This window comes from Macrobrachium nipponense, chromosome 15, assembly GCF_015104395.2.
Source record: "Macrobrachium nipponense isolate FS-2020 chromosome 15, ASM1510439v2, whole genome shotgun sequence".
NCBI classification, from domain to species: domain Eukaryota; kingdom Metazoa; phylum Arthropoda; class Malacostraca; order Decapoda; family Palaemonidae; genus Macrobrachium; species Macrobrachium nipponense.
Window position 1 is genome coordinate 3690491 of NC_087208.1, and position 14177 is coordinate 3704667.

The window sequence follows — 14177 nt, forward strand, 5'->3', positions numbered from 1 at the left end:
TCATGATGAATATATTGACTTAGTTAAGCCACCAAAGTCGGCTGACTTGGCATAGTAAGTCCTTGAATCAGGTCTTTTATGAGAAAGATATGCTTAAAACTGTAGTTCTGCTTGTTGTTACTTCTTCAGTTTGTAGGATAAGTGAGCTGCATAGTCTGTTAAAATTATTCATACCAGAGGATGGGCACCAGTGCATTTGGGCACCAAATTTCATATAAAAGATCTGGGTTCCTGCTAAGTTAAAAGGATGACATGCTGCAGTTTGGACTTTGTTGGAGGTGGGGGAAAATAAAGCCAATGATCTTTTGTGCCCAGTGAGAGCCCTTATCAATTATTTCAGGGAGTGCAACACAGATATTTCTAGATTTTTTTTAGCATTCCTGAATAAAATCAGTGTTTCAGTGGTAAAGGCATAATCCAAGTTTACAATTAAATAGAATTATTTCTAAAGCTCAAGTTGTTCATGTAGGGTGTTTAACTTTTGACTGTAGGGTAGGCATGCTGAATTCTGATATATCATATCACCTACTTTAGGTGAGCATATCTCCAGCAGTCAGATTCATCTGATATTGAAAAGCTCAGAGTGCCTACAACAAACATTATAGATCTCCTGTTGAACATATTGCAGGAAAGCTGTTACATATATTGTTATGACTTACATAAGTACCGTATGTTTATCTGAACCTACTTGACACTAGGACACTGATGATCATCATTACTATTAATAGTGTAGTAAGTATAGGGCTTCCCTTCATGGCAGTGATACTCACATGGAAGGAATGAAATATATAATTTAGACCAAAGGCCAAGCACTGGGACCAATGAGGTTATTCAGCGCTGAAAGGAAAAATGAGAGTAGAAAGGTTTGAAAGGCATAAGAGGAGGAAAACCTCACAGTTGGCTATGACACAATTGTTAGAAGGTGGAAAGTAAGAAGGAAGAAAGAGAACATGAACAGAGGTACAGTAAAAGGAGTGAAAGGGGATGCAGCTAGGGGCCAAAGGGACACTGCAAAGATCATGAAGTAATACCTACAGTGCATTGCATGAGGTGCACTGATGGTATTACCCCCTACGGGGACATAGAAGGACCCAGGTGGTCTTTTAAGAATTTATTTCTCTTGGTCAAGTGGTTCTGCTGTGAGCAATGATGCATTTATGAGGTTTGTATTCATGAAACAAAAGTTATTTAAATTATAATTTATTACTGTAAATTACTTTAGGGTGTAAATCAGTGTGATCTTCAGTATCTCTGGGTAAGTTATTATTATTGTACATCACCTTTGTGATTTGCATTACATTTTCTTAAAGGTTAAGGGTACACAATGTGTGAATTGACCTTCATTTGGTTTTTTTTCCAGCTGTTGGAACCAGAGCTGATTATCAGGTGTCGCCGTGCTGATCATAGTCTAATAGAAACTGTTATACCACTAGCTGCACAAAAGTACAAGGATCAGACTGGACGCACTTGTAAATTGATTGTCGACACTGCAAATTGGCTGCCAGCAGAAATGTAAGAAAAAGTATTGGAATTTTATTATTGGTACAGAATTTCAGAATTGTTCATACACAAAAAACCTTAGGATAAATCTTCTGGTGTCAGCTGAAAACAGGTTAAAAAAAGTGCTGGAACCCCATGACGTATTTAGTCTTTTTTCAACCACCTTGACGAGCAGATGTTCGCTTTTGCTCTCCTACTCCTACTTTCCTGTGCTTTGGGTGTCTGTGTGTGTTTTGTGGTTTCACCATGGATTTCTCTAACCAGCCTGAGGAGTCCTATGAGCATCAACTTGTGTCCCAGCTTTCCAGGGTCCCCGTGTTCACGCTTCCTAGCTTCCTGTAAGACAGACCCTCTTACAACTTGCAGTTGGTGTCATTGTAATTTTTGTAATTTCTCCAATCCATGCCCTGAGTGTTGTTCCTGCCCTGTTGAGTAGTGGGAGAACTTCTACAAGAAGAAGCATAAAAGAAAGTCGGCTCTTCCATTTTCGGAAGGATTCCCTCCTTTGAAGTGGACGTTTCTGCTCCCCCTTCTAAACTTATTCCTACTGTTTCATCATCCATTGGTGCCTTGTCTCCTTCCTTTTCTTCCATTGATTCATGCTTTGGGAGTTGCTCAAGCTGATTTTATGTATATAGGCATCTCTGGGTTACAACAGGCTCAGCTTGTGTTGTTTTGAGTTTACAACGCCCTTGAATTATATTCATAAAAAATTATTTCTTAGGTTAAAAACCTTGTTCCAGACATACAACGTTGATAACGCTGATCTAACAGAAAAAATATGGCTCTAAAATGACAGAATGGTAAAAATTTCAGTGGTTTTTTTTATGAAAAACAAAAGAAAAAGTGCAGTAAAGATTGTTTTCAAGACCACTCAAAGGTGATTAGAAACTGTGGTTATTCGACGGTATTTCGAATGACGCCAGTCTGATGGCGATCTGAATGGAAGAAATATATAGCTAAAATGGCAGAATGGTCAATATTTTCATTTTTTTTTCTTTTTCTTTTTAATGAAAAAAACTATAAAAATATTACAGGGTATTTTTTTTTTCAGAATGCCCAAATGAGTAAAAGTAAGGTTTACTTGTTTTTCCATGGTTTTTCATACGACGTCAGTCTGACAATGATCCAAACGGAAGAAATATGCATCCAACATGGCAGAATTGTCAATATCTGTTTTTTTTGTGTGTGAAAAAATCAATAAAAATGCATGATATTTTTTTTTTCCAAGACATCCAATAAAAAATACACTTTGTTCATGAAACTTACCTGTCAGATATATATATAGCTGTATTTTTCCGAATCCGACAGAAATTTAAACACTTACGACACACGCAGTGGGAGTCAGGTGGTTAGTACCCATTCCCGCCGCTGGGAGGCGGGTATCAGGAATCATTCCCATTTTCTATTCATAATTTTTCTGTCGCCGGTGCTGAAAACACCTGTTTGTAGCACCTCCGTCCAGATTTTGGAAACTTACTAGCACTTGAGTATCCCTTTTGGTTTTTTCTTTGGTTATCTGAATTGGATCGGTGGCTTGGCACACGTTGACTTTGGATTGATTTGAATTTGGTATTGATTTTTCTTTGATCAAGATGTCAGGGTCTAGTTCTGCTAGCGCTAGATTTTGTTCTATGTCCGAATGTAGAGGTAGGCTACTGAAAGCTTCAGTAGACCCACATTCTGTTTGTAAAGTTTGCAGGGGGAATTGAATGTACGTTTGAAAGTCGTTGTAAGGAGTGAAAGATTAACAGAGTCGGAGTGGAAGGCGTATGAAACCTATCTTAAGAAACTTGAGCGAGATAGGTTAAGGAGGTCTTCCTCCAGGAGTGTTTCAGGTAGGCAAGATTTTAATGATTCTCCTGCTAACCCCCCTCCTGTAGATTATGCTCCTACCCCTGTAGTGTTGCCTCCGGCCCCTGAAACAGTGTCGGTAGAAGGTAATACTTTATCGCTAATTCTTGAATCGATTCGTAACTTAGAATCAAAAGTGTTAGCTCTGGAGAGCAAAAGTGAAGAGAAGTGCAGTGAAAGTGCCCCTTGTGCAGTGGAGGGTGCGTCAGATCGGCCTCATTCCGCCTCTAGACCTAGACCTCTGCTTGACTCCCAGATTACGGGGAGAGAGCATGTCGAAAGTCGAAGGAGGGTTACGAGGAACCCCCACCGATCTGGCGTGCCTTCGGCAGCTTCTGACGAACCTACCCAGACTGCCAAGGAGCGTGCGCGTGCACGTCTTCTCAAGGAGTGCTTTTCTTCTTCTGAAGCTTCCTCCCCGCGCAAGGGGTGTGGAGCTCTCATACCGCATCACGTCCGCTGAAAAGGACGGCTCGCGTTTCGGGACGCTTCACGTCCAAGTTGTTCTCCGGAACTTTGCTCGTCGCCTGATAGTGCGTTTGCTGCTTTTCCTCCGCATAAGAAGAAGCGTAAGGATTATTCGGAGGCGGAGTCTTTCCTAGATGTTTCTTTCGAGCGCCGCAGTCGCTCTAAGGTGCTTGAAGTGGCGGTTCCTGGGAGTAGGAAGAAGGCGTCCCCTCGCCACTCGCCTGCTCACAGGATCAGCCCTCCCCAGAAAAGGAGGCTTCACCTACAAGCAAAAAGATTCTCCAGTCTCTTCAGCAGCAACTTCGAGATGTTTTTTTCTTCGAGAGAGACTGTTCCACGTCGCCAGTAAGAAGGATGACAATCTTCCTGTGAAGAGGTCGAGGCGCTTCCTCTCCCTCTCCTCGCTCGTCTCTCTCCTTCCGTTTGAGTCTCCCTCTAAGAGTTCGTTCTGCTCCCCAGCAACTTTCTAGAGGAGGCGAGAAATTCGTTTTCTCGCTCTCGTGAAGCGGTTGTTTGTTTCCGCTGCTTCGAAACTTGTTGATAAGAAGCGCGTTTCTTTTAGATGCCGAGCGCGCTTCTGTGAAAGTCAAGCGCGCTTTAGTGGACGCCGAGCGTGATTGCGGTGCAAGGTAAGCGAGCGACAGCGGACGCTCAGCGCGTTTTAGTGGACGCTCGGCGCGCGCCAGTGGACGCTCAGCGCGCGCCAGTGGACGCCAGGTGTACACCTGTTGCGGTCGATTGCGCGCTTCAGTCGGCGCCACGTAGTTTTTTTGGGATCATTTTTTCCCCCAAAGGGTCTCGGACGCCAAACCCTTCGAGCGCGCCTGCCTACAGGACTTGTCAGTTTTCCACCTCCGAAAGCGGGGAAGCGAGGAACTCTTTCCGTTCGCCGCTCTTTCTCTTTGAGAAAGCTCGTGACTCTTCTTTACTTCCTCCGACTTCTCCAGTGTCTGAAGAGGAAATTAGTGACGCTTTCGTCGAAGTGGACGAAGACAGCAGTTGGCTCCAGTTTCGACGGACTACAAGGTTTTGACTCGTTTGCTACAGTCAGTCTTTGCAGACACTTTCCAACCTGAAGCTCCACGTACTCCTCCCTCTCAGTTTTCGTCATCCAAAGCTACTAAGATCTCGGGCTTTGTGAAAATGAAGAAGTCGCTTTCTACGAAGCAAGCTTTTCGAAAGGTCCATGATTGGATGGAAAAGAGGAAAGCTTGAGGCAAGACTTCTTTCGCTTTACCACCTTCAAGACTTTTGTAGCAAAGCTGGTATGTGGTACGAGACGGGAGAAAACGTCGGAGTTAAGCTTCCAGCCTCAGCTCAAGGAGACTTTGGTAGTATTGTGGATGCCGCCAGAAGATCTTTTCTGTCTTCCTCTAAGGTCTCTTGGATGCATAGTGAGTTAGACTTTCACCTTAAAGGCCTCTTCAGGACACTAGAGGTCTTTAATTTTCTTGACTGGTGCCTAGGAGTATTGGATGCCAGGTCCAGGAGTTTGATTCCATCAGTCTGGGGGAGCTGTCCAGTGTATTGTCTTGCATGGACAAGGCCGTCAGGGGATGGTTCTGAGGAATTGGCTGCTCATTTCAGCACGGGACTGCTTAAGAAGAGAGCACTTTTTTGCAAGTTTTACTGCAAAGTCGGTCTCACCAGCGCAAAAAGCGGATCTTCTTTTCGCTCCTTTCTCAGAACATCTCTTCCCCCAGTCTATGGTAAAGGACATAGCTGGCCAGTCTCCAGGAGAAAGCAACCCAAGACCTTCTGGCACAGTCTTCTAGGAAGCCTACTACTACTTCGTCTTCTGGGTCCTCTGCTTTGAAGAAATCGAAGCCCTTTTGATCTGCTTCTTCCTCGAAGCCAGCCCTCGAGGAAGAGGCTCTTTCAGAGGCAAGACTCCCGCTCCTTCCAAGAGCAAGAAGTGAGAGGGAAGTCCCTTCAGCCACCGGTAGGAGCCAGACTTCTACTTTTCGCGAAAGCATGGGAAGAGAGAGGTGCCGACGCTTGGTCTCTGGGACATCGTCAAGAAGGGGTACAGAATTCCTTTCACCATGATGTTACCCCCGCTGTCTTCGACACCAAAGGATTTGTCTCCTTCGTATCAGGGAGAAAAGCAGAAAGTGCTTCACGATCTACTAGATCAAATGATCGAGAAGCAGGCGGGGTGGAACAGGTCTTCGACCTGAGTCTCCGGGGTTTTACAACCGTCTGTTCCTAGTGCCGAAGCAGTCAGGGGGGTGGCGCCCCGTTCTGGATGTCAGCAGTCTAAATCGCTTCGTTACCAAGCAGAAGTTCAAGATGGAGACACCTCAATCCGTGCTTGCAGCCTTAAAGACCGGGGGATTGGATGGTCTCTTTAGACCTTCAGGACGCATACTTTCACGTCCCCATCCATCCCCCGATCAAGGAAATACCTGCGGTTTTTGTCCTGAAAGGGAAGGTTTTCCAATTGCAAGGGCACCTCTGCTTCGGTCTCAGCACGGCGGAACCGATGGTGTTCACCGTTCTTATGAAGAACGTTGCGAGGTGGCTCCATCTTGCGGAAATAAGGATCTCTCTCTACCTAGACGACTGGCTTATTCGAGCCTCATCGCAAGACCGGTGTCTGAAGGACCTTCACACGACTCTGTCGTTAGCGAGGTCCCTGGGACTTCTGGTGAATCTCGAAGAAATCGCATCTGACTCCTTCTCAATCCTTAGTCTATCTGGGGATTCAGATGGACTCAGTGGCTTTCGGGCTTTTCCGTCCAGGGGCGACAACTTCAATGCCTAGACAAAGTGTCAGCCTTTCTAGGGAAGGAAACATGCTCGGTGAGGGAATGGATGAGTCTGCTGGGGACCATTTCCTCACTGGAGAAGTTTGTTTCTCTAGGAAGGTTGCACCTCCGACCACTTCAGTTCTTCCTCTCAAGCAATTGGTCACGCAAACAGGATCTAGAAGAGGTCTTGTTTTTGACGGAAGAAGTGAAAAAGCACCTCAAATGGTGGTTGGATCCAAAGAAGCTTGCGGAAGGACTTTCGCTCAAGCTTCGGAACCCGCACCTAGTGTTGTTCTCCAACGCGTCCTCCACGGGTTGGGGAGCAACACTGGGAGGGAGAGAAGTGTCAGGCACCTGGAGAGGGGAAACAGGTGTCCTGGCACATCAATCTTAAAGAAGAACTTTCAGCGGTTTACCTTGCTCTAAGGTTCTTCCAAGAGGAAGTCTCCAACAAAGTGGTTCAGATAAACTCGGACAACACACAGCCTTGGCATACCTCAGGAAACAGGGGGAACTCACTCTCCTTCTCTGTTCGCCATCGCGAAGAATATCCTGATTTGGGCGAAGTCGCAAAACGTCACGATTCTGACAAGATTTGTGTCAGGCGTGGAAAACGTGCGAGCGGACCTTCTCAGTCGGCAAGGACAGCTTCTGCCGACGGAATGGACCCTTCATCAGGAAGTATGCCAGGCGCTATGGAAGCTGTGGGGACGTCCTCATGTGGACGTCGCAACTTCCCGAACGAAGAGACTTCCGCTGTATTGCTCTCCCCAGTTCTGGACCCGGGAGCAGTGGCAGTAGACGCCCTACTGTGGAATTGGTCGGGACTAGACATTTACGCTTTTCCCCCATTCAAAATCCTCGGGGAAGTAATGAAGTTCGCTGCATCAGAAGGAGCGAGAATGACCCTCATCGCCCCCTTCTGGCCAGCGGTCGACTGGTTCACGGAGGTGATGTCCTTCCTAGTAGACTTTCCCAATGGACTCTGCCCCTAAGGAAAGATCTCTCAGACAGCCCCACTTCGAGAGGTACCACAAAAACCTCCCCGCTCTGAGTCTGACTGCATTCAGACTATCAAGAAGTTGGCCAGAGCGAGGGGTTTTTCAAGACCTGTGGCAACGGCGATTGCCACCGCAAGGAGGCCCTCCTCAATCGCAGTTTACCAATCAAAGTGGGCTGTCTTTAGAAGTTGGTGCAGAAGGAAGGGCATTTCCTCCACCTCAACCTCTGTGAGCCAGATAGCAGATTTCCTTCTTCACCTTAGGAAAGAAGCGAAACTAGCCGTTCCCACGATTAAAGGCTACAGAAGCGTGCTTTCTGTGGTCTTCAGGCATAGAGGACTCGACTTAGCGAATGATAGAGACATTCATGATCTCATTAGATCATTTGAGACTGTGAAAGTTCTCCAACCGAAAGTACCATCGTGGAACTTAGACGTGGGTACTTAGTTTTCTCATGTCGAGTCAATTTGAACCGCTCCATTTAGCCTCGCTTAGGAATCTTACTAAGAAGACCATTTTCCTAACCGCTCTGGCGACGGCGAAGAGGGTTAGCGAAATTCAAGTCATAAGCAAGCATATTGGGTTCAAGGATCATAGTGCAGTTTGTTCCTTAAGTCCTACGTTCTTAGCAAAGAACGAGAACCCTTCCAACCCTTGGCCGAGGACGTTCGAGATCAAAGGGTTGTCGGAGCTAGTGGGACCTGAAGCTGAGAGAGTCCTGTGTCCTGTCAGGGCTCTCAAGTTTTATTTGCAGAGAAACCAGAGCATGCAGAGGTTCTTCGGAGAACTTGTGGTGCTCTGTTGAAAAAACCAAGATCTTCCGATGTCGAAGAATGCACTGGCGTTCTTCTTAAGAAGTACGGTTAAGGAAGCCCATGAAAAGTGTAGTGAAAGTGACATGGAAGCTTCTGAAAGTGAAAGCCCACGAGTTGAGGGCTATTGCTACTTCGGTGGCTTTTGCACAAAAATATGGCAATCAAAGATATTTGGGCGCCACTTATTGGCGAAGCAATTCGGTGTTCGCTTCACATACCTGCGGGAGGTGAAAGCAACATACGAAAATTGTTACTCGCTCGGACCATACGTCGCTGCAGACACTGTTTGGGGGCAGGAGGTAGCGCTCATCCTACCTTAATGGTTTAGGGGAGTTTTTAACTTGTGTTTATGGTTGTGGGGTTGACCGCCTGCGGCGGATCTCCCTTCCATTAGCTTAGTCTATGTGGGATACTTTTGGTAGGCTACGCCAGTGGTTTTTGGTTTTACTTCGTTGCCCTCATTTGTATGGTCAATGGTCTAGTCCACGTCGTGGTCTCGCCCCTGTTGACAGATCATCTGGAGTGTTGCACCAGCTTTATAGGTCTCTACCTTGCTGGCAACTCTAGTAGCACAAAGCAGACTTACGCGGCAGTAACCACGAAGTCAGGTATGCTAACAGGTAAGGAATCAAGATATCAATTATCTGCATATATATGTTTCCTAAAATCTTCTATTCTGTCTACTCCCACCACCAAAGGTGGGATTCAGCTATATATATATCTGACAGGTAAGTTTCATGAACAAAATGATATTGTAATGATACAATTAAGTTTGTTCATACTTACCTGGCAGATATATATAATCAAGTACCCACCCACCTCCCCTCAGGAGACAGTGGAAATAAAAATTATGAATAGAAAATGGGAATGATTCCTGATACCCGCCTCCCAGCGGCGGGAATGGGTACTAACCACCTGACTCCCACTGCGTGTGTCGTAAGTGTTTAAATTTCTGTCGGATTCGGAAAAATACAGCTATATATATATCTGCCAGGTAAGTATGAACAAACTTAATTGTATCATTACAATATCATTTTTTACAATAAAAATATATTTCATCACAAAAATAACATGAAAATACAGTACATGTAGTCAGTGATTTTTTTTTTTCAACGAAAAAGTCAACAAATTACCAATTTTCGTGCAATTTATTGAAAAAATGTATCCCAGAATAGCTTTGAATAGCTGAATCTGCAGTTGCCAAACCACAAAATAAGGGCCAGTCCACTATACAATATTTGATTTGTTTTACTTCTGATTTGCAGCTCGGCACCAGGAAGGTTTATCTTAATGTTAAGACCTCAAGTTTGTTACCTATGAAAAATACAATTTAATTTTTAAAAATTCATTTTTATGTGTGCGGATTTACAATGAAGTGTATCACTGTACTAGAATAGATGTAACCTTAAAAGTTAAAAGATTAGGCAGTATTTGGAACCGCATCCATATTTTAGTTCTATTATGCCAGACAGGTATGTAGTTGATTCTTCAAAACCTAATTCTCAGCACATTGTATCTGTTGGCCTTTGATAGTAGAAATTATTCATCCATCCTTATAACCTTGGTTGCCTAATCATCCAAGTACTGTACAAAAAACTAAATGCAAAGGATAAACTAGAGAGCAAAGAAAAACAAATAATTAACACCAAGAAACAAGATTCATGTAAGCCTAGTCAATAATTTCCATTATTGGTTATAAATTAAGTACTACATACTTACAGTCAACAAGTAGTGTTAGCTTAAATTTGCCTTCAAAATGTAAAGTCAAGTTCAGTTTTTAGAGATCATAAGCTTAGCTGGTCCTAGAGAATTTCCATGTTTTTCATGTTTGTCTTGAGCATTAAATTGAAATTTCATTGTTGATTTCATTGTTTTTAGATAGTGATGTGCAAAAATAATAGCAGCATTATTGGAGTTCTAATGAAATTTTGATTAATTTCAGCTGTGGTGGTATTGAACTTCTCACAAAGGGAAACCGCATCAAGGTCTCAAACACTTTGGAAGCCAGATTGGAGATGTTCCCAACAGATGCTTCCTGAAATAAGGGAAATGCTTTTTGGTGCCAATCCAAACCGTAAATTTGATAATTAGATCATCTGCCAAGCACAATTTTTTTTTTTCTCCCCATACCTTGTAATAGTTGTTTTTTTTTTTTTAATTTTTGTTTTTTAATTTGGAGGGTCTTGTATGTGCGATCTATATAGATAGTGTTGCTGTTTTGTGGATTCTTCACTATTAAGCATGTTGTGAAAGGATTATGTGGGTTTCTCTTTTATTTTTACATGACATTCCAGGTTGATCTGTTTGTTGGCAGAAAGTAGAGGATGCTTTTTACAGTTTTGTGACTAAATTTTCATGGTGGGTGAAGACAAAATTTGTTGATGACTGCAAAATCCATTGTTAGACTTAAAAGTAAAAAGCTGTACGTTAGAATTTAACCACTCAAGTCAAGCACCAAGAAGGGCTTACCAGGTAGAAAGGTTTGTGTACTTACCAGGCTGTATGTTGAATGAAGAAATTTTTCTGTATATTTATTAACTAATAATGGTTTCTGTAAAAAAAAATTGATAGTCTTTAAAAATCATTATTAGTTATTTTTGTAAATAATTGTCTCACCAGATCAGACTTGCAAATTAAGATGCTCTTTCAGAATCATCATTGTAAATACTACACGAGGTTAGAGGTAAATCCTGAAACATTAGAGTGATTAATTTTCCTTGCAAGTACTGATGAGCTGTCATTCTCAAATTTCCTAGTGTTTCAGAAATTTCAGTAAGCCTTGACCTTTGTTTGAAAATTGTAAAAGTTCATAATTTAATGGGAGTACTGTTAATGTAGACAGTGAGAATAAAAATTATACTCTTACTTAATTTCTTTACTTTTGCCTTGTTCCTGTTTTTTATATGAAAATCATTACACATCTTTGTTTTCCACAATTCAGTCCAGCAATATAATGTCATATCGTGTGGCAACAGTGTTTAAATCACAGCAACTTTTAATTTTTTTCTTGCAATTGAAAATATTTGGCAAGTTGCATATCTTGGCATTTAATTCATAATTACATGTATTTGTTTTAAATTTAAGAAATTGTGTTCTCTGACAGTGGGCCTATTTATAAATATTGTTTGGCCACAGCAAATGAACATAAAATTATTTAATAATTTTATGTAGTAGTCTTACCGAACAATTATAGAGCCGTGATTTCCACGAGCGGCAGGATACTAAATTCAAATTTAGCGCGTCGGCGTCGCCAACACTGGTGGTGATGACGTCATCTCCCTCCACTCGCGGGAGAACCAGGTACAACTGCCCAGGTGAATCCAATTCTTTTCCTGCCGGCGTCCGGTGAACATCGGTGGTCGGTGCGGTTGGATACTTTGCTTCGCTTTTTTCTTTTGTGGATTGATCTTCGGAATTGGTGAAGTACTTTTTGCTTTTTTGGCGTTGTTGTTAATTTTGTTGCTTTTTATTTAGGCGTTGCCATGTCGGATTCTAGTCCGTCGGGAGTTAGGTTTTGCAATCTCAGGATGTAAAACTAGATTATCCAGCTAGAGTATGATTCTCACACTAAATGTGTTAAGTGTAGGGGACAGGTTTGTTCAGCAGATCGAACATGTAACGAGTGTAAGTGATTGGACTGATTCTCAATGGAAGTTTTTTAGTTCATACTCGGAGAAATTAGCTAAAGACAGAATTTGAAAAGCAGCGCTTAGGGAAAGTAGACTTAGCTCTGCTTCGTCTTGCGATGCATCTGTTCCTTCTGTTTCTCTCAAATTGTTATGTCTCCTTTAACTACACCTCCTATTCCTCCTACTAATCCCACTTCTCGGCTTCCCGTGTAGTTTCTTCCGACACCATTGCAGTTCTGGAATCGAGGTTAGATCAGAAATTTTTCGGTACTAGCGAATACGGTTTTGCAACTTGGTAATTAAGACGTTTTTGGAGAAAAGCGGCCTCAGGTAAGAGTGTAGTTGAGGGTGCGTCTGTCTGTCCTGACACGTCTCCCTAGACAAAGGTCACTGTCCAGCTCCCCCGCACCGGGGAGAAGACATACCGGAAGTCCAGGGAGTCGATCGGGATTTGCCCACAGACAGGCGCCTCTCTTGTTGAGCCTGTTGCGCCTCAACAGGGCTCGGTTAAGCGTTGGAAAGGTGTTGCGGTCAGACGCCTTTCAAATGATTCAAGCGATTCGTCTCCGGTCGCACGGCGCTCTTGGCGAGATTCGCCCGTTTCGCGTCCCTTAAAGAGGCGTTCAGGCGCCGATTCTTCGCCTCCTCCAGTCAAGCGGTATAAGGAGCCTGAGAGTAGGGTTGCGCCTCGACCGTTAGCGGCTCGTTCGTTCGCGCCTCAATCTGTGCCTTTTTCGGCTCCATCTACTAGTAGAGATTGTGGTTTTAGCGCTGTAGCTAGCAGTTCTAAGGGTGTTTCTTTAGGCGCTTTTTCGTCTGTTACGGCCTGATGCGCCTGTTTCGCCTCGAATTTCGGCGGCTCCGAGCGAGGCGCAAGTAGTTTTTCCGCCTCCTGCTGAACATTTAGGCTCTTCCAAGCCTACGTTAACTGTTTTTGATTCGTCTCTGGCGCCTTTGCGCAAGCAGTTAGAGATGTTAACCAACTGGATGAATGAGTCCAAGGGTGGTTCGAAACCTTCAGATCCGGTTGTAGTTCCGTCTACTTCTTCGGCGGTATCGGAGAATGAAGAAGAAGTAGAGGAGGAGGGATCACATCACCTCTCGTGTTATTCACGTCTCCTTAGATTTCTTCTGGTATCTTATCAGATTATTTTGAGAAAGCGGCTCCGCGCTCCCCACTTCGACTTTTTGATGAGGAGGAAAACTTCAGACCCTCTCCTCCCAAAACTTGTTCTATCTAAAGCGGTTAGACATTCGTTGAAAGAGACGGAGAAATGGATGTCTATGAAAAGAGACTTAGGGAAGGCTCTTTTTGCTTACCCTCCCTCTAGTTGCTTCGTAAGAGGTATAGGTTTTAGTAACTGGGGAAGGGAAGCTCCTTCTCTGGGAGTTTGTTTGCTGCCTCCTCCCAGGGAGACTTCTCCAGTTTAATCGACTCCTCTAGAAGATCTGCTTTCGCCGCAGCGAAAGTTTTCTTTACAGCGCCTGAGTTGGACCACGTTGTAAAGAATCAATTTAAACTTTTGGAAGTCTTTAGCTTCCTTGATTGGACTATTGGCGCTTTAGCGGCCAAGATCGAAGACTGTCCTTCTCTTTCCCAGGAGTTAGCGGAGGATTGGATTGGTGTTCTGTCCTGTGCGGACAAATCCATTAGGGATGGATGTGATGTTAGCTTCGCTCATCGCTTTGGTACCCTTAAGAAAAGGCAACTTTGGTGCTCCTTTGCTTCTAAAAGGGTTACGTCCCAAACGAAGTCTGCTCTCTTTGTTTGCTCCTTTTGTGAAAGATAACTTTTTCCAGACGATGTAGTGTTGTCAATTTTCGTCTGCGCTAGATAAGAAATCTACTTCGGATTTACTGGCACAGTCTACTAAGAGACCTAAAGCTCCTGTGGAGACTGTTCCTTCGGTTTCTCCTCTGGCCCAAGCGCCTTTTCGAGGGAGAAAACCCAAGCGCTTCTTTCGGCCGAAATCGAATTTGCGACCTCAGTCTAAGGCCTCGGCCAAGGTTAACAAACCTTCCAAATGAAAGCTCGGTTCTTCATGCACCAGTGGAGCCAGGCTGGCTCTGTTTTGGGAGGAATGGGAAAACAGAGGAGCAGAAGCCTGGGTAGTGCAAGTACTCAAGTTCGGCTATCGTATTCCTCTCGTTTCACCT

The 14177-nt window shown here is 43.9% G+C and overlaps 1 protein-coding gene across 1 annotated transcript in view; it reads left to right on the forward strand.

Annotated features, from left to right (window-relative positions):
- The window catches only part of LOC135226974 (V-type proton ATPase subunit E-like), a 33518-nt gene extending 22985 nt beyond the window's left edge, over window positions 1-10533 (forward strand). The window contains exons 3-4 of the mRNA XM_064266678.1: window positions 1361-1512; window positions 10334-10533. Of these exons, the coding sequence (XP_064122748.1) occupies window positions 1361-1512; window positions 10334-10430 (249 nt within the window). The 3' untranslated portion in view covers window positions 10431-10533. The remainder of the gene's footprint in view (window positions 1-1360; window positions 1513-10333) is intronic.
- The last annotated feature ends 3644 nt before the right edge of the window (window positions 10534-14177 follow it).